This window comes from Psammomys obesus, unplaced genomic scaffold (genome assembly GCF_907164565.1).
Source record: "Psammomys obesus unplaced genomic scaffold, mPsaObe1.curated_primary_1811, whole genome shotgun sequence".
Taxonomy (NCBI): Eukaryota; Metazoa; Chordata; class Mammalia; order Rodentia; family Muridae; genus Psammomys; species Psammomys obesus.
In genome coordinates, this window is record NW_026596095.1 from 22,580,123 (window position 1) to 22,601,023 (window position 20,901).

At 41.3% G+C, this 20,901-nt stretch overlaps 1 protein-coding gene and 1 long non-coding RNA gene across 4 annotated transcripts in view; one reads left to right on the plus strand and one right to left on the minus strand.

Moving 5' to 3' along the window:
* Positions 1 to 3,347: 3,347 nt before the first annotated feature.
* Positions 3,348 to 16,620, minus strand: LOC129691979 (uncharacterized). 2 transcript variants are annotated; one of them, XR_008722586.1, is made up of 4 exons: positions 16,452 to 16,620; positions 16,173 to 16,290; positions 10,084 to 10,208; positions 3,348 to 5,979 (listed from the first exon to the last, which is right to left on the minus strand). It is a non-coding gene; the product is annotated as an uncharacterized LOC129691979 (long non-coding RNA). The 2 variants fall into 2 exon arrangements; XR_008722585.1 differs by having other exon boundaries at positions 16,418 to 16,620.
* An 87-nt stretch (positions 16,621 to 16,707) lies between these two features.
* Positions 16,708 to 20,901, plus strand: part of Manba (mannosidase beta) — an 85,425-nt gene continuing 81,231 nt past the window's right edge. For both annotated transcript variants that reach the window (XR_008722596.1, XM_055628244.1), the window contains exon 1: positions 16,708 to 16,933. Coding sequence is in view for 1 of the 2 variants with exons in the window: in XM_055628244.1 (XP_055484219.1) it covers positions 16,757 to 16,933 (177 nt within the window). In the remaining variant the exon portion in view is untranslated. The remainder of the gene's footprint in view (positions 16,934 to 20,901) is intronic.

Consider the following 20,901-nt stretch of genomic DNA (forward strand, 5'->3'; position numbering starts at 1 on the left):
TGATTTCTAGCACATGTGATGTCTCCACTTCCACGTTTTTGCACTGCTTATATTTACGTGCAATCTTATTCCTTGTCTGCACACAGATATGGAAATCTAGAAATAAATGTAAAAGCTTAATTTTTATAAACATTTAAATATGTCATTTGGACATGATTTGTTGACTTAGGTTCTTCTCTAAACTGGAAGTGAAGTGCATGCCTTCTTAAGATGTTCTGGCTTTATTCTGTAATGAGTATTTACATTGGGAAATACCAACTCAGCTTATACAATTTTTTTTATTTTGAGTTTCTTCTCACCCCTTTCCCCATTTTACCTTTTGCTTAAAATTGTGGGTTCTTCAGGGTAGATGTCATTAAACTTTTGGGTTCAAATCAAGTGTTCCCACAAGAGTAGGAACAGTATTCTTTGGCTCTATTACAAAAAAACAATCCTTTCTGAAACTCTTGTACTCAAAACAGCTTTAGTAAGTGTATGTCTTGAAAGCCGAATATAACAAACACATTTTTATAAAGCCAGTGGATCCCTAATTGGCTTTCAAATTGATGCTTTTCTCCCCTTTGGTATTTACAGATTACTTCCTTAAACCATTGATTGTCAGAATTAATGGGTATGTCCAGTTCTTTTTATCTTTGACTTTGATGCTTTATACATTTCATATGTCGCTTCTAAGGGAATAAGCCATAGAGGCTTCTCCAGGTTTAAGAGAACAGTAGAGTACCTGGAAAACCAACATTCTGAATGTATGGACACTGGACACTTTGGGATCACCCATGATGAGATTTTTTCAAAAGAATCCAAGAATTTGCTCTCCTTTTTACACTACCCAGTACCATGTGGCATCACTAGTGCCAGGTATAGGACAAAAGTGAGTATTAGGCCGAATGTTGATGTAGACTATTTGTGTCCTATACCTTTTAATGCATAAATTTAAAAAAATTTAAACTTTAGAGTCCAGTTGGCCTGTTAATGGTAAATTTCCTTTTGACTGTTTTTCTTGGGCAGGATTGCAATGTGATAATCAGATCTTTTTTTTTAACTGACTAGTTTGTTTCTTTGTGTGGGTGTGCTCACATTTAAAAGTATGAACCACAGTTAACTAGTGGTCTCAGGGGTAGTGAAACACTCACTTTATTTTAATGGGTTAGTTGAAGTATACTTAAAACACTGATCATGCTGTGTTCGTGATTTTTGGGGGGTGGGGATTACTAAAATTAGTCATGTTTTGTGTTGACATAACAAAACTGTTCAATGACTGTTGGTTACACTTTTAAGTGAATTTGTCTTTTATGAGGAACCCAGTGCAAGTCACTAAATGTTGTCTAATAGTGACATCTGCATAAGACTTGTAATAGCTGAAGTAATTGAGCTTAAAGGAATTGTTACCATTAAAGTCTGTGTTTAAACACACTTTGGTCTTATTCGGTAATTCCAGCTAACATGAAGTCTGCACTTGGATTTAATAATACGAGCTTGAGTTTTGAATGTAACATTGGAGCAGCTATTATAAAGAAACTGGTGTAGGGAGGATTAGAATGGTGATTTTCAAAGTGATTCAAAACCAGTCATTTGGGATGTTTTAGAATACAAAGCCAGTAGGTCCTGCCCCGACTTGTTTAAAAACTGAAATGTGGAGCCTAATACCTTGTAAAGACCAACGAGTGACTCAAAGACTGGCTCTAGATACTTGCAGCTAGAGAACATGCTACCTGACTTCTCACAGTGGAGGTTAAGGTTTGAAGATGCTTGTTTTTGAGCTTATGAGATGTACTTTAAGGCAGAACAGTTTCCTCAGTGCATTGAGAAAATCAATGGTAAACATTTGGAAACGGCTTTTGGCAGCAAATGCAGAGTGCGGTATTGCTTAGACAAGGAAAATGTGAGCCTGGCCACCACTTGCCCTCTTCCTTGCTACTTTAGGACCTTAGCCTTATTTTCTTTAATGATTAACTCAGACGCACAGTTTACGCTGGCCTTTTCCCCCCGTTTTGTTGTTTTTTTGTTGTTTTGAGAAAGGGTTTCTCTGTGTTCTTGGCTGTCATAGAACTCACTCTAGACCAAACTGGCCTTGAACTCTAGAGGTCAACCATACTCTGCGTCCAGAGCACTGAGATTAAAGGTCACCACCTGGCTTCAATTTTTCCTTTTTCTTCCTGAGACAGGGTTTCTGTGTGTAGCTTTGGCTGTTGTGGCTATGTAGGCTGGCCTCAAACTTAGATCTACCTGCCTCTGCCTCTCCCAGTGCTAGGGTTAATTTCTAATTAACACAACTAAACAAGTAACTTTTGGTGCCCTAGGAGCTTAAAAGCAGAGGGCTTGCTGTTCTTATCCTGTTCTTATCACTTGTCTTCCTGTTGTCATACACCTGGCTATCTAGAGAGCATCTTTAGAATGTAGAATGCTTCACATTCTCTGGAGACAAAACTGCCTCTTGTCCTCAAATGTGAGTACCCATCTCTACTGACCCAAAATAGGTGTCTTGACTTCCGAATAAGAAATGATTGTTATGCCATAAACCGTCCTAACAATGTGATATAAAGCGTTACTTAAATTTTTTTGGATTATTAAAACCCATCTCATGTACAATATTGGCCAATGGTGCCATGCCATGGTTTTGGTTTGAGGCAGTCTTACTGTGTAGCTTGGAGTACCCTTAAGTAGAAACGGCTGGCCACAAATTTATAGACATGCCTGCCTTTTCCTATGGTTAAAGGCACGTACCACCATGCTTACCCTAGTCATGGTTTTCCATCCTAGTAAAAGTGAGTTATTACATTTTTAACTTGTATCTTTGTTCCACCTCTATCGCTATTCTTTCAGTTCACCCAGGTGCTTGCAGATACATAATGGGCTTTCTTCAGACAATACTTTTAGGCCACATGCTGTATGCCTTTTTTTATGGTATATCTCTAGTGACAATGGCATTTTTGGAGCATTCCATTTTCTACAATGTATCAATTATATAGAGTGCATTGGGACTACTGCTCTTTAGTGCATACTTGATCTTGTTTTGATTTATTCTTGAATGTAAACTTCATGAGGGAAGGTTTTGTCTTTGTATTGAATGACTGCATTTTCTTAGGTAGCAGTTGCACACAGATAAGTTTGTGGTTAGTCTCTATAAATTTCTAGCAACTGCACTATTACAGTACAGAAAATTTTAACCTTTACTGTCTAGAATACCTTATTCTCAGCCCAATGTTTTTTTTTTACTTAATTCTGAGTTATGAGTATATAGGTGTATATATCTTCCTTTTAAATGTTTTTGGAAGAGGAGCATATTGAAGTGGTTTATTTTGTGTTCATCAATCTTAGGTATAGTGATTACATGAAAAGCATCTTCAGTGTTAAGAGTTTTAGTTGAAGTTTTTAATTTTTGGAATCATCAATGAAGAGTAGGTTACTCATAAATACAAGATAAAAATGGCATAAATATATTTACGGTCAGAAGTTGTTGGAAATCTTTGCTTTGGTCCCAAGTCACATTTCCTAAGCAGTTTAACACAAGTTGACAAGTGAAACAGTAAAAGTCAAACGTTCCAACACAAACTGAACTGATGCTTACATGCTAAATAGTGGTAGAATAATGTTGAACGCCTGTTTTTCTGTGCTGCTGGTTGAGATGTAGGTTTTCTAGGAAGCCTGGGTCTGTAAGAGTAGAAAACTGTACAGTAGATAAATTTTACAGGCTAAGTATCATTTGCTGTTTTTGTGGCCTGCTGCTATGTGCAGTGCATGTTATTCAGAACCAGCGTGAAGTGCAGAGTGACTTGGGAGAGTGCTGCCAAAAACACTCAGATTACTTCCAGCACATCTACATTAAAGAAAAAAAAATTAGTCTTTTAAATGGGAAGAAATTGTTTCTCAAGTGACGTGTGGGAGTCCCTAGAGAATTCTTTAAAAAAAAAACAAAGCTTTGGACTGCTTTTTTTGATTGCATTTTGTATATGTTTACTGTTCATCTTGTTTATGGCCCCTGTATTTGCTTACCACGTGGGGTTGTGACTCAGTTTGAGTCTCAGCTCTAGAGTACTGTAGATTATGTCACAGCAGAGTACATTTTCTTAGTACAGATAATTACAAACTGGACAGTTCTGTAAACACTTGGGAAGAACTTTAAAGTGTCATACTGTCTTCTGTGAACTCATCCTTGATACAATTAGTCTTTTACCATCAACTTTGCCATCATGGTCAAAACTCCAAGAGGAAATAAGAATTTATAGTAAGACTTAGGTAAAGATTTGTAGCCAAAATAGGTGGTCCTAAAAAACTCGAGAGAATTTAAAGTGGTTCCAAATCAATGGAACATCCAAAATAAAGAGAACCTTGAGCCTCATGGTGGTTCATCCTTTAATCATTTCAGGGAGGCAAATGGCAGGCGGATCACTGAGTTTGAGGCCAGCTTGGTCTGTAAAGAATAGTCAAGGTTACACAGAGAAACCCTGTCTTTGGGTTGGGGGTGGGGGAGGGAAGTACCTTGCAGGAATTTGGTAGCCAATAAACAGACTTAAAATAAGTGAATAGCCTATGAATGAGGAAAGTGGTGCAACTTTTCAAATACTAAAGCTGTCACCAGGCTGGAGAAATGGCTCAGCACTTAAAGCACCTCCTCTAGAAGACCCAGGAGTTAGTCCCAGCAACCACAACTAATAACATTGAGTGCTTTGACCCCCTCTTCTGGCCCCAGTCAGTACTTGTGCAGGCGTAGCATATACGCATACAACACACATCTACACACACACAAAAAAAAAAAAACTCAAATGGGAGAAATTGTTTCCAAGTAGTATGTGTGGGAGCTCCTAGAGACTTCATGTACACACCACTAAGTTACAGGATATGAAACCAAAGTTTTATAACAAAAGTAAAATGTTAATTATAATGGCTTCAAAAATTTTTTTGAGAATAAGTTTTCACAGGTATGTGAAACTTGCACACTGAAACGAGACCATTTCCTGAGTCCTGGTGAGCCCAAGTGTGGAAATCTTGTGTATATATATATATATTAGATTTGTGCTGTTGAGGTAATATGATCAAAACAACGTAGATTCAGTTGCTATTCCTGTCAAAGTCCAAGTTCTCTTGGACTTTAAATTTTTACATGAGATTGCAAGGTACAAAGGCAAAAGATTCTAACTTTGCAGTCTCTAGACTTAACTACAAGCTAACAAAGCCACACTAGCCAAATGGTGTACTGGGGCAGGGGGAAGCAAAGGTTTTTGAAATAGAAATGGAGAACCATGCATTTCTGGTCAATTCACATTTCACATGACAGCAAAACTATTCATCCAAAAAAGTACTGAGACAGCCATGTAAATAAAAATATTCTTGGACCTCTGAAAAATGTACAGAATGAAAACCATTTACAAACTTTATAAGGACCTAAAAATTCAAAAATATGAAGAAATTGTAGAAGTAACCCTATTAAACAGTAGTCAAAAAAGTAGAAAATGTTTCTCTAAAGAAAATATGCAAATGGCAAACAAGCACATGAATATTAACATTATTAATATCAGTGAAATGGTAAAAGTCACAATGAGGTGTTGCTTTCTACTGATTAAGATGACTAATTGTGGGATTGGAGAGATTCCTCAGCAGTTAAGAGTCTTGGCTGCTCTCGCAGAGGAATCAGGTTTGATTCCCTGAACCCACAAAGCAGTGCACAATTGACTATAACTCGAGTCCAAGAGGGATATGATGCCTTCTAGACTTTAACCCTAACCCCATGTGGTACAGACATAACATCTATACACACATTTTTTTTTTTTTTTGTGCCCACATTTTTTTTTTTTTTAAATGGAGAATTATTTTGCTGCAGATTTGAAGAAACAAACTTGGGCTTTTCTGATAGGAGTTTAAGAGGTTCAGCACCTGTGAGAGGAGTTTGGCAGTTCCTCAGAAGTTGACAGGCCAAGGGTGCAGCTGAAGTAGCCCAACACTTGCCTCACATGCAGCAGCCCTGGATGCCTCAGGAATCCATTCCTAAATACATGTATAAGAGTAATGAAAACAAGCATTTAAACAAATGGAAATGTATATGCAGATGTACATTTTTTCATAATTAGAAACATTTGAGTTTTATATTTTTGAATAATTATTCAGTCATAAAATACATGCTAGAATGTGGCTAGATCTTAAAATCATTAAGAAAACAAAAGTAAACATAAAGACACCATATTATACGAACAACCAGAATAGTTAAACCTAGAGAAACAGCATACTAATGTGTACCCAGAAGGAAGGAAGGAAGAATGGAAATTATTGCCTACTAAGAACAGGGGTCTCTGAAAATGTCCCAAGTAATGGCCATGGAACATTTTAAACACTCTATAATTACCCTGTATAATCTTGAATGGTTAATTTTGTATCAATCTACTTTTAAAAAATGTATCAGCTCCACTTGGAAGGCAGAGGCAGGTGGATCTTTGTGAGTTCAAGGCCACCCTGATCTACAGAGTGAGTTCCAGAACAGCCAGTGCTAAAACAGAAACCCTGTCTCCAAAAAAAAAAAAGAAAGAAAGAAAGAAAGAAAGAAAGAAAAAAAGTATCAGCTCAAAAGGCTAGATAATGCCATAATATTTTAGTTTTTAGGTTCTGTTATGAATTCTTTACATATGTCAACATTTTAAAAATTCATTTTAAAAATACTTAGATTTATATGTATGAGTGTTTTCACATTGGTATATTCACCACACATGTGCCTGTGCCCAGGTCAGAAAAGATCCCTTGGAACTGCAGATTGAACGGTTGTGAGCCCACCGTATGGGTGTTTGGAACTGAATCCAGGTCCCCTGGAAGAGCAACTACTGTTCTTAACTACTAAGCCATCTCTCCAGCCCTATAAATCAAGTTTAAAATCTAGTAACTTGTACATTTATTATTTATGATTATATCACTGTCCCTATATTTTAGGTGTAAAAACTAGAGGGAAAAGAGGCTAATACTCACCTAATGGCAGAGATTAAGCTTTTTTTGTTGTTATTTTGTTTTTGGTTGATTGGTTGGTTTTTTTGAAACAGGGTTTCTCTGTGTAGCTTTGGCTGTCCTGGACTTGCTTTGTAAACCAGGCTGGCCTCGAACTCACAGAGATCCACCTGCCTCTGCCTCCCTGAGTGCTGGAATTACAGGTGTGTGTCACCACTGTGCCTGGCAGAGATTACGATTTAAATGGAGATATTCACTTTCTACCATCTAACCATTATGGTATAGATATGAGGGAAACTTAAACTCTAACCAGAGGGTTGGGGAGATAGATCAGTCGAGTGCTTGCCACACAAACATGAAAATCTGAGTTCAATTCCCAGAACACATGTAAAAAGCCTCATGTGGTGGTACATGCCTATAATCTCAGTGCTGGGGAATTGGAGACTGATGGTCCCTGGACTTGCTAACCATAAGACAGCAAGTGCCAGGGCCCCTTCTCAATAAAGATGGATGACTCCTGAGAGAGAGCTACACCTGAGGCCCTCCTGTGGCCTGCTCACACACATGCAAATGTATTTGTGTACAAGTGCCTCTACACACATGCACACTCATCTACGCTCTCAACACAAATATAGAAATAATGAACAAGATACTAGTAAAATGCCAATAAAACCTATTAACTACTAGAGGTTAAAGAGAATAATCCTATAAGATACGCTTAATGGTCTAGTAGGTGGTCTAGTAGGTATAATTCATTAAAGGATTAGAGCTTAAATATATAAAGAAATAATTCTGAGTACAAGAGATGAAAAAAGGCTTTAAGAAACATGAAAATAATCCCAGCACTCTGGGAAGTGGAGGCAGGTAGATCTCTGTGAGTTCAAGGCCAGCCTGGTTTACAAATCAAGTCCAAGACAACCAAGGTTACACAGAAAAACTCTGTTCCAAAAAAACAAAACAGAAAGAAAGAAACATGAAGATAGACATAATGGTTCTACCACTTTTTTTTATTTCGAGACAGGATCTTTCCATATAGCCTTGGCTATCCTGAAACTATGTAGATCAGGCTGGCCTTGAACTCAGAGTGCTAGGATCAAAGGTGTGCACCACCAAGCCCAGCTCTTTAAGAGTTTATCTTTAAAGTCAGAGTGCTGTTGGACTTCCTTAATAAAAGATATTGGAGGGATCCTGCAGGCACAGGTTTCTCTTGAGATTGCTGGCGTAGGGCTGAGTGTTGGTTGGCAGGAGTATGAAGCCAGTGTGTGTGTATGTACAAGCCCTTGCAGCCCTGGCCACAGGCCAACCTTTCTGCACCTCTTTAACAAGTTCTTGGATGGCCTACACTGAGCTGCCGGTTCCCTGGGCATCCACAGCCCTAAAGTCATCTGAGCCGCAACGAACATATGCAGATTGTTTGTGCCCCAACGGGTCTAAAAGGTCTGCTCCTGCTGCAAGTTTCTGTGCAAAGAGGGCCTGAGCCTCTGGACTTTCGCAGGAGGCCTGCATTGCCAGTTGCCAGTCACCTGCTTCCCTGTTTATAATCTCAGATGCTCTGTCCATGGTACAGTAACTCCAGACTGGTTGAGGCCTGGCTAAAACCATCAAGTTAGTTTGTTTTGTTTTGTTTTTGTTTTTGTTTGTTTGTTTTGCTAGCTAACAGACTAGAGTCATGTGAAAGGATCTGACTCTATTTTTGAGTTTGTATTATTGGATACTCCCTCAGCCTGAGGTCCCATGTGGTTTCCTTTTATTATCGTGTGTTATCTTAGTTAATTTTTATATTAAAATTATTAAACTTCAGTTTAATCCACTGTGTAATTTTTACTGATTGGACTTAAATTCTTTTAGATTTTCTTTTTTTCTGAGACAGGGTTTCTCTGTGCATCCCAGACTGGCTTTGTAGACCAGGTTGGCCTTGAACTCACATTGCTCCACCTGTCTCAGCCTCCCAGAGAACTAGGACTAAAGGTGTGCGCCCACACGCCTAGCTTGGACTTACACTTTCTTTTTTAGGTTTATTTATCTATCTATCTATCTATCTATCTATCTATCTATCTATCTATTTATTTATTTATTTTTATGAGTGCTGTATCTGCATTTACACCTGCAGCCAGAGCCAGTATGTGGTTGCCGGGAATTGAACTCAGGATTTCTGGAAGAACAGACAGTGCTCTTAACCACTGAGCCATTGCTCCAGCCTGGCCTTACACTCTTAAAAAGAAAATAATAATAATAATGTGGGAATGCAGCAAAAGCAAGTTTTGAAAATTTAGAGAAAAGGGCTCTTTTTTTCCAAAATAGAATTTATAGAAATTAAAGATTAAGTAAACCAGCTTGAAGCTCAAATAGAAAGAATAAAATAGCAGTGCCTTGAGACATTGTGTGAATAGGAAAGAAAAAATTTAAAGCGAGTAGATAAAAACTAGTAAATTATCTACCAAAAAAGGGGGGGGGGGGCATTCACTTAAGAGCAAAAGCAAAAGATTTGGAGAATGGTTTAGCAAGTAAAGGCACTGCAAGTACCTAAATAAATCCTACATGGAGTAGAAATTTGTGTAATCAAACACAGGGCTGGAGATATGGCTCAACAGATAAGAACACTGGCTGCTCTTCCAGAGGACCCAGGTTCGATTTCAAGCAATCACAACCATCTGTAACTTCAGTTTCAAGGTATTCTGGTTTCTGAACTCAGAGTGCAATACACTTATACACAGACATAGATATGCAGGGAAAACACTCATGCGGCATCGTGTGTGTGTGTGTGTGTGTGTGTGTGTGTGTGTGTGTGTGTACCTCCTCAAAAAAGAACTCAAACAGCTGAAGATGATGTACAGCTGTGCCTCTGCCCCTCACCAATGACAAAATTAGAAATCTGAAATACCTCAAAGTAAAGAAAGTGAGAAATTTAAAATTAACTATGAAACAATGTTTTCTGTGATTAAAGAAAGTACCATGTAGCTCCATGCTTGTCTAACATTAATTTAAAATGCTAGAACTAAACAAAAAGGTATAAACTGAGGAGAGGCATAAAATAGCAATTAAGAGTTTTAAGGCCATTTGGGGTGGGTAAAGATGACAAATGTTAGAATCCAGTAAGGTAGGTAGGCCTGTTCAAATGCATTGTGTGGAAACCAGAAGTGTAGATTGGAGACAGATGCTTACCAGATGTGCATCAGGCTGTGTGTTAGAGCCCTAGCACTGAAGTGCAGAACATAGTTCAGGGACAGATTCCACCTTCTCTGGGAATTCCAGTGACGAATGAGGGACGAAGAATGTGGCAGATTTATCTACAAAACACAACACTGGCTTCGGAAAGGCCGGCCAACAATAGTTGAATTTGGGGGTGAATGTCTAACAGGAGCAGGATATTCACATAGGCTCAGACTATCATCCCATACCCCAATATTTGCTACTTACAAAGCAGGAAACTGCAGCTTCCTCTGGAGACACCTGGCAGAGATTACCTTGATCATGCAAGCAAGGTTACTGTGCATGATACACACCGATATAGTGTTCTGTATTGAAAGGGACATCTCCACTCTTAGTGTTCTCTCTATTCACATGCACATTCAACCCAATTAATCAAATTTTAGACAATCCAAGCTTTGAAAAATAACTCCCAGCATGCCTCAAAATGTTGAGTTATAAATGGAAATCTCACAAATTGGAAGGAAACAGGAATGTGATAACTAGATGGAATACAAATTCTGCATTGAATGTTACATCCCAAACAGTTGATGGAAAATGAAAATCTGGGTGTAAATTATTTGATAGTATGATATCAATATTAACTTTTAGATTTGATTAGTATTCTGGGTTTTTATAATATGTGAAGTACTAAAGAAATCTAGCTGAGCTACACAGGGGGATCTTTGCACCAATTTTATGATGTTTCTCTAAGTCCAAAAACATATGAAAATGAAAAGCTTCTTTTACAGAGAGGGAAGGAGAGCGGCAGTAGGAGTGAGGGCTGTGTGTGAGTTCAAGCATACCTATAGGACAAGCTTTAGGAGCTGATTCTCCCTTTCCACTTTTACATGGGTTTCTTTACCCACTAAGCCAGCTCCAGACCTCCAAAAAGCTTTTTTAAACTGGAAATAAAAACAAAAAAAAAAAACCCAACCAACCAACCAAACAACCAACCAAACAAAAAAAAAAAACCCAAGAGAATAAAAGATTCATAACAGCCACATTATTAGAAAAGAAAAAAAAAAAAAAAAAAGAAAAGAAATGGATAGAGGGAGCATAAAGCAGCTTGAAGAAATCAGGAAGTCTTTCTCTTTGGGTTTGGAGGGATGATTTCACAAGTAATAGAGTTGCCTTGCTATGTTTCCTGTTCAACACTTTAGGTATTTCATGCCATTCCCTTTCCCTTGCATAGGCCTCCAAGAAGCTTGCTATCAGCTGAAGATGGCTCCTCCGTAGTTCTCACAAGATTTTCTTCCTCATGTGCTGTTGTTGCTTTCAAGACTTTCATTTACCTCTGATTGTTTACAATTTGATTAAGGTATGCCGAGATATATTTGCTTAATCATTGTCATTTATTTTGCTCACTGTTCTCTGAACTTCCTGCATCTGTGATGGGTGAAATTCTCAGTCATTATTTCCTCAACATATCATGTGTTCCTTTCTGTCTTTTTCCTATGGCATCACTAATTCATGTCTGGTAGAGATTTCTGCATCACTGATTCATTTCTGGTACAGCTTCCATAGCTGCCTCACCACTCTTGGATATTCTGTCTAATTCTTTTCAGCGTGTTTATCATTTTTACTTTGGAAAGATTTTGTTGACATTTTCAAGCTCAGAAATTTTTCTCTCATCTACATTATACCTGCTGATGAGTTGACTGTACTCAAAGACAGCTTCTGTAGTGGGGGTGGTGTGAAAGTGTGTGTGTTTGTGAGTGTGTGTGTACATTTTACACATATGGAGAACAACCTTCTAGTCTTGTAATCGGGAATTGAATTCAGGCTTGGTGGCAAGTGCCCATATCCATTGCGTCATCTCACTGGCTCTTGACTGGATTTACAGTCACCTAGGAGACATGACTTTGCACAGTCTGAAAGTGTATTTCCCAAGAAGTATGGGGCAAAAAAAAAAAATCATTCTGAATGTGAGCAGCACCTTCCCAAGGGCCCGAAGTCCCGGACTGAATAAAAAGAAAGGCGGAAGCTGGGGAGCGCCAGCATTCCTGGGTCTCTGCTCTAAAATTCTCTTTGTTTTGCCTAATTTCAAGTGTGTGGGTGTTTTGCCCGCAGGTCTGTCTGTGTACTGTGTGCGTGTCTAGTGTCTGAGGAGGCCATAAGAGGGCATTGGATCTCCTGGAAGAGGACTTTCAGGCAGTTGTAAGCTACCATATAGGTCCTCTGGAAGACAGTCAGTGCTCTTGGCTGCTGAACCAGTGCTCCTGCCCCTTCACTGCTTTTTGATGTTAGGTGTCCCAGCATATGCTGCTGCCGTTCCCCATCATAAACTGTACTCTTTTAGATTTGGAGTCTTCAAGTTGCTCCTTGTCAGATACATGGTCGCAACACCTAACGCCCACTCTCAACACTCCAGATCAGAAACGAGAGTTACATTACTTCCTTAGATTTCTAAAATTATCATTTAAGTAAAAATTTTAAAAATGACTGAAATTGTGTTATTCCTTAAAATACTGTATTTGTTTTTATTTTATGTGTATGGGTATTCTGTCTGCTTGTATGTCTGTGCCCTGCAGGTATGCTTTGCACGGGAAGGCCAGAAGAGGATGTCAGATTCCTGGCGCTGGAGCTACAAATTGTTATGAGCCTCCAGGTGGGTGCTGGGACTCTAACCCAGATCGTCATGAAGAGTAGGCAGTGCTCCCGGCTACTGACCAATCTCTCCAGCCCTATTTATTTAGCCTATGGGTTTTTAAAATATGTTTTAACTGTTGTTTGGTTGCTTTGATGACACTATAATATAGACCCAGGACCTTCTAAGAGGGAAATATGCTAACACTGAGCCTAGCGTTTGTTACCCTTTTTGAGACTGGATCTTACTAAGTTGCCCACTCATGCTACAGCCAAAGTTGGCCTTCAACTGTGACCCTCCAGCTCCCCTTCTCCTGTAGCTGAGATTGCAGGCCTGCACCAATAAAATGGGACCTTTCTGGATCTTTTCTCATCTGGGTCACTTAAATGGCTTCTTGGATGTGAGCTCCTAGGTTACACTATAGCAAAAGGTTCCCTTAAGAGAGTTAGGAAGCCTGAGGGATAATAACCTATGCTTTTGTAACCACTTTGTGGTGATTGGGTTCCTTGCCTTCTGCCTGCAGTTACACACATCTGTTGATGATATCCGTTTCGATTTCATCCTTTTTCCTTAATAACACATATTAGTTTTACTTCCTTTGCTGTGATAAAATGTTGACCAGAAAGAACTTGAGGAGGGCCTTTGGGAGGGTTTGTTTGATTTATGCGTCCTCATTACTGCCCATCACTGAGGGAGGTCAGAGCAAGACCTCAGGGCAGGAACCTGGAGGTAGGAATGGAAGCCATGGGGCATGGGGGCTTCCTGGCTTGTTCTCCATAACCTACCCAGCTACTTATTGTAAAACCCAGGCCCACCCTCCCAGGGTTGGCTGGGAATTCCCACACCAGTCATTAACCAAGACAATGCTTGCCTACAGGCCAACATGATAGGAGCATTTTCTCAAGGGAGGTTTCTCTTTCCAGATGGCCCTTGCTTATGTCAATTTGACAAACAAACAAACAAACAAACAAACAAACAAAACTAGCTAGCACACTGCAGGTATTTAAAAAGTTCACTTCAGTTCAGTTTAAGATTTTAGTCTTACATATGATTGAAATATTTCTCTTCCCAACAGCCCAGCTAAAGAGAGGAGGGTTAATGGTTTCTTTTTCTATCCCTTGCTTTTCTGTAGCTGCTCTTGTTTCCGGGACCCCCTTCCTCCCAGGTGGATAACCACACTTGAAAGAAGTGTTGCTGTTCTTCCGGGGCTCCCTCAGGGGAAGACTATTCTTGCAGCTGCCTGACCTTGTCTATGTGTTCTGTGGATGACACCTCTGACCGACTTAGGGTGCCTCTGTTACTTGTTACTTCCCATGGGGGTCCTCTTAGTTTGCCACCGTTATGCATACTTGACACACCGTGTCCTAGTGGTGAGCATAGACGCTTTTATTCCTTATGATATTTGAGAGTCTAGGAACTATAGCAGGTGTCAAGCTTTAGAAACCTTACTTCACCAGGCTGGCTCTCCCTCTCCCTCCTCATTCTTGAGGGGTTTAGGAATTTTCACACTTGTGGCTTCTGGATGGGGAGTGATTTGCCAGGCTCTTTTTCTGTGTTCCTAATCTAGGTGAGCAGTTCTAATGGAGCATTTCCCACCTAAATCTACAGAGTTAGTCTTCCTTGCTATCATTACGTTAATTTTTAAAATATTTTATGTTATCATTTAATGTGAGTCTGTATCTCTTTCCCGTGTGTATGTACATGCACTACAAGCATGTCTGGCACACTCAGGAGTCTGAGAGGGTCTCAGATCCCCTAGGACTGGAGTTACAGGTTGTAAGCCACAATGTGGGTGCTGAACATTGAACCTAGGTCCTCTGCAAGAACAAGGGCTCTTGAACTTGGGCCTGGTAGAATGGATCCCACTAAGAAAGGTGGCGAAAAGAAGAGACATTCTGCCATCAACAAGGTGGTGACCTGAAAATACACTGTCAACTTTCACAAGTACATTCATGGGAGCGGGCTTCAAGAAGCACTCAAAAAGAAAAAAAAAATCTGGACATTAGTCATGAGGGAGATGGGAACTCCAGACGTGTGCATTGACAACCAGGCTCAATAGAGGCAAAGAAATAAGGAATATCCCATATTGTATGCATGTACATTTGTCCAGAAGACGAAATGAGGTTGAGGACTCAGCAAACAAGCACTACACATTGATGCCTTGTGTGCCTGTTAGCACATTCAAAAATCTAATGACGGTCAGTGTGGATGAGAGCTAGCCCTCTGAGTGCCAAATGATAACAAGACAAAGCAAAAACAGTGCTTCTAGCCACTGGGACAACTCTCCAGCCCAGCTATTATTATTTTTTGTAGCTAGGTCTCTTGTAGCACAGGCTATGTTATGTTGTGCAGGTAATTCAACTGGCCCGCTCTTAGGGACCTTTAGGGTCCTGACAACGTCCTATGTCAGTACCTGCACCCTATGACATCATCTGGGCCAGGTACTTCAGTTATAACCAGTCTGCCACTCCCAACTCTCTCTCTCTCTCTCTCTCTCTCTCTCTCTCTCTCTCTCTCGCTTCCTTGCTCCTTGCTGTTTAGGTCTTCCATCTTTCTCTGCCAAGGTGCCCCTCCCCCAATCCTTTCTCCTCTCTCTCTCTCTCTCTCTCCTTCTCTCCTCCCTATCTTTCTCCATCTCCATCTAATAAACTCCATCATATAAGATTGGTTGTGTGCATGGCATAATTTATAAATACTAACAGGCTGGCCTCAAAATCCATGTGTAGACAAGGATGGTCTTGAACTCTTGATCCTACTACCTCAGTCTCCCAAGTGCTATGATTATAGGTTACAGCCAGTCACCATTTGTCTAGACTTACCAATTGTTGGGGTACCACTACCTGCACCTGCTCCTCCCTTAATCTTTCTTTTAAACACTGTGACATCAAAACCACAGGAAACACCAACTTCAAAACCTATGCTTGCTTTTTGGTCTTGGGAAGTCTGAACTTCGACAGCGGAGCACTGCCATCTGTTCTTAAGCCTCTCTCAACTCCTTGTTTAAATGGTAGAAGATACTTCTTGATAATTTTCAAGCCTTGCTTCATACTGACTGTTTTTCAAATTCTGTTCTGTGTCCCAACATCCTGCTCTCCCCTGGGTGTGTGTGGGGGGGTGTCTTTGAAAAGAACCCGGGGGCTGACGAGACTGCGCAGCAGTTAAAGGAGAATGCCTCCAAGCCTGACACCTGAGTTCTATCCCTGGGATCCACGTGGTGGAAGATGACAGCTCCAGTAAGAACCTCTGACAGGCTGTTCTCTGACTCCCACATGCACGCTGTGGCAGGAACCCCCTCCAACCCCTCCATGAAATTAATAGGTAATAAATGTGAGATGCTTTGTTTAAAAGCATAAGAACCCAGGACGCGTCTCCCGAAAGGGTCTGCTTTTTTTTTTTTTTTTTTTTTGTAACTTCAGCGAATGGGAATTCTGTTGCTTGCCCAACCCCACAGCAGCGGAGGGGATTTCAGACTCACCTGGAGCACTAATGCAGTTTCCTGGAAGCCCCAGAGGCATCTCCACAAGGTTTAGGACACGATGCAGCCGCCCTTAACAGAGAGCACATGGGCCTCTCCGTTAACGGTTGAAGCAACCCTGCGAGTTTAGAGTTAGCACTGTTTAGTCCTAGCAGGTCGCGCATGGAGGGGGCCTTCAGCCTGCAGACCTGCAGCCTGGGACCACGTCTGCAAGTCTGCTGGCCCTGCGTGGCGGCAGACCTCACCTTGCAGAGCCAGCACACTGTTGTGGAGGCGCACCTGTGGTCTCCCAAATGCTCAGACTCGGCTTCCCAGATCTTTCTGTCGCTTTGCATCGCGCCTTTCCACTTACAAGGTGGAGCTGGAGCTGGGAGCCGAGCTTCAGGAGGGCGCAGGGCCCAGCGACCCTGGCCCTGAGCCTTGCCTAGCACCCGGGTGGCGGGTCCCGGCCGCATTCCTTCCCAGCCGGGCGCGGGGAGCGCTCAGCTGACCTGGGGGCGGGTCCGGGGCTGGGCGGGGACAGAGTGGCCAGGCCTTGCCGAGGCTGGGGCGACACTGCCGGGTCCCTGCTGCTAGCAATCAGCATGCGTCTCCACCTGCTCTTGCTGTTGGCGCTGTGCGGGCCGGGCTGCGCGGTGGCCGGTCCGAGCTTCAGCTTGAGGGGGAGCTGGCGGGTGAGCAACGGTAACGGCTCCCTGGTGCTACCCGGAACTGTCCCGGGCTGTGTGCACAGCGCCCTGCACCGGCGAGGGCTGATCCAGGTAGGGCGCGCTGCTACCCCTCCATGCGGGTCCTGCTCGGTTTGTGCTGCCGTGGGCAGTTGGGGAAGTGGCCTGGCAGTGGGGGTTCGGGCCAGCTGTGGACACCGACCCACCCTCGCTGGGCCACCGGGGACCCTGGAAGGCGGAAGTTGCCTATAGAAAACACACATTGTGTCTGCTCTCCACTTAACTGCGGTGATTCTCTGTTCAAGTGTTTGAAAAGAGGGAACCTCCTCTCTGTTTCAATCACCCGGATGCTTGCAGGAACTCGTAGTTAATCCTAGTTCGTCGACTGCAGTGTCTGACGTTTTCATTTTCGCTTTGAAGCCTTGGGGACTGAGGTTTGAAATACACGCAAGGGATAGGGGAGTGTGCTAGTAAAGTTTGGTGGTTGGTGTTCATGAAAATCCTAAATATTTGGGGGGTGTGAGTGTTTTGAGAATGAAACCCTGAGCCATGAGCATGCTAAGCACACACCGAACTACACGCCAAGTCTCAAGCCTAAATAACATGTTGATTTATTCTTTTAAATGGGGGTATATTCTTCTTAATTTAAATGTAACAGGGTTTCATTTGGATATTTTCATGTGAATGTACCATGTACTTTGCTCCTATTCACTCTGTCCGGCCTCAACTTGATCCCTCCCTCTTTCTACTTTTGTATCCTAATACATATACACATGCTTACATATATTTAAATCTAGATTCAACAGGAGTGAAAACACGCTGTAACTTTTTTCTTTTCTATTCTTTTCTTTTGAGTCTGATTTAATTTACCTAACATGATTATCGCTATTTCTATTCCATGATTATCGCTATTTCTATTCTTAAGTAGTTTTTTTAACCACATTTTATTGTCTTTGTTATTCATACCTTTTTATTTATTTATTTATCTATTTATCTATCTATTTATTTATTTAGGCTTTTTGAGGCAGGGTCTCATGTAGTTCAGGCTGGCCTTGAGCTCCCAATGTAACTGAGGATAACGTTGAACCCCTACATCTCCTGCCCTTGTCTCCCATGTGCTGGAGATACAAGTACATACCACCAAACACAGGGTAATTACATTTTTCATTAGAGTTAAATTGTGTGTGTGTGTGTGCGTGTGTGTGTGTGTGTGCGTGTGCACCACATATTGATGCTGAGCATCATCAGTCAGATTTACCTTACTTTTTGAGAGAGGGTCTTTCATGGATTGCCTGGACTAGTTAGCCACACAGTATCCACTCTCCCATTGCCAGGATTACAGATGTGATCTGAACTGAAGTTCTTGTGGGACGAGCACGTTGTCAGCTGAACCATGTCCCCAGCACCCTGCCTGCATAACTTTTAAGGCTTGCTAGGATATGAGTAAATGTGATAATCCTTTCAGGGACACACAGCTGGCGGTCAGCAGCCAGCTGACAGAGGTGCCATTCTTTTTTTTTTTTTTTGTTTCTCTGTGTAGCCTTGGCTATCCTGGAACTCACTTTGTAGATGAGGTTGGCCTCAAAAGACCTGGCTATCTCAGTCTCCTGTGTGCTGGGACTAAAGCTGTGAGCCACCACTGCCTGCTCAGGGATAAAATTCTGAAATTCTAACCCAGGCTGGCCTTGACTCCATAGCCTAGAGTCTGTCTGTACTGTGTGATAAAACTAGGGCATTTTGATAATCAGACCTTTTTCATCTATCTATCTATCTATCTATCTATCTATCTATCTATCTACCTACCTATCTATCTATCCCACACTTGAGATTGAACCTAGGGCCTTATGCATGCCTGACAAGTGCCCTATTCCTGGACTACATCCCTCCAACTCCCCACCCACACAAACTGTCTGTGACTGTTTGGATAACATTGATAGCTTCCCTTGACGCTAAGGTAGTCAAATTAGGATTATGTAACATTTCAGATCTGGTACTCATGTCTGTCTCTCTGTCTTTGTCGTTGTTGTTTTTTTTTTTAATCCTATATATCAGAAAGAAAGTAAATGTTAAAACTTAACATTGCTATAAATTACAATAAAATTACAGTGTGTTTTTTAGACAAATCTTTCTGAAACTTAAGTCGTGTGTTCATAGTAAAAAAGAAAATTTACAGGGGAAGTGAAAGGTGCCCTGTAATGTGAACGTGGAAAGGAGTGACCGGAAGTGATTGGGCACAAGGGAGGAAAGAGGAAGGGAGGCAGGGGAGAAGCGAGGAAGAGAGACAGGGGAGGTAGGAAGGGAAACAGGAGGGGAGGAGGGGAAGAGAAACGACTAAACAAATTGTTTGAAAGACATGCCAGAATGAAACCTAACCCTTTGTATGCAAATAATAAGAATTACAAAGGAAAGCACCGGTGCCTGTGGCAGGCCACAGCTTACTCTCATCTGTAGACTCTCATTTTGCCTGCTTTTACCAAAAGCGTTAAGCCAACAGGAAATCATAACAAATCAGATTATTGTCCTGCACTGTCAGGCTACATACCAAGAAAAAGCTTCTTTGCTTCTGACTGAGGACATTTGCCTGGGTTGTGAAATAACCTTGTAAAGAATTCTTTCCCATTGTAAAGAATACTTTGTGGGAGGGATTGACAAGACCTTGCAACCTCTTCACAGATTTCTTAGAAAAGCTAAGTATAACATCCCTTGTTGACACTGAGAAACATTCCACTGCTCAGAAGACACTGGACCGGATATGAACTTGAGACCTATAGTGGAAAAGCCATTTGTTTATTTATCCATTCACCTAATTAATTATCCAGTATTTATTTGGTTCCTCTGATTGTAGCAGGCTCTGCTCTAAGTGCTTGAAATACAACAGTAAAGAAAGCTGGGCAGTGGTTGTCTTGCCTGTAATCCCAGTACTCGGGAGGCAGAGGCAAGTGGATCTCTATGAGTTCAAGGCCAGCCTGGTCTACAGAGTGATTCCAAGACAGCCAGGGCTTCTACACAGAGAGAAGCCCTGTTTTGAAACAATCAAAACAAAACAAAAACCCAACAGTAAAGAAAATGAAGTTTTGCTCCAATGAACATTCTAGCAAGTTAATCAGGTACCAAATTAATAAATTACAATACTGAAGAAAAAAGTCAGCACATTAAAGGAAGAGAAGGCTGAGAAGATTGCTGGTTTTTTAAAAGCCATTTTAATATGTTTATTCTTTTTTAATCAGAGAACTTTTTCACTGTAAAGGAGACATACATTGTTAGCTAAGTAGAGAGGAGAACAGGAGTGGGCCAGAAGGAAACCTGACATGCCTCACAGGCTCCATTTACAGTAATCAGGTCAAAGTGACCAGGAGCCCTGGGAGGAAGATGAGTTCAAAGATCATCAAGGCATGACTGCAAATGGAACACTTTGGCTTTATTCTACAGAAGATGATGAGAAACTGTTGAGGGTTTTTGGCTTGAAGATGCATGATTCTTGTGGTGGTGTGAATAGGAATGTCCTCGTGGATTTCTGTATTTGAATGCTTGGCCACAGCACTATTAGGAAGTGTGGCCTTGTTGGAGGAAGTAGGTCACTGTGGAGGAGGGCTTTGAGGTCTTCTATGCTCAAACTCCATCCGCTGTGGCATAGTCTTTTGCTGTTGCCTGCTGATCCAGATGTAGAACTCTCAGCTCCTCTTCAGCAGCATGTGCTGCCATGTTTTCGTCCTGTTGGTACATGACCAATAATGTACTAAACCTCTCAACCAGTTAAATGTTTTCCTTTCAGAGTTGCTGTGGTCATGGTGGCTCTTCACAGCAATAAAACCCTAATAAAGACAATTCTCTGAGGTGGTATTACCTTGTTAAAGGTCTCTCTCCTGACTGCTGTGCACAGTGATGGAAGCATGGGGTCTGCTAGGGGACACTTGTCTTGGTGCCTGGAGATTTCTGTATTGGAGAAAGGAAATGAAGATAATAATTCTGTGGTTTGTTTTTGTTTTTTTCTTGTTTCTTTTTACAGTGTGTGTATGTGTGTGTGTGTGTGTGTGTGTGTGTGTGTGTGTGTGTGTGTGTGT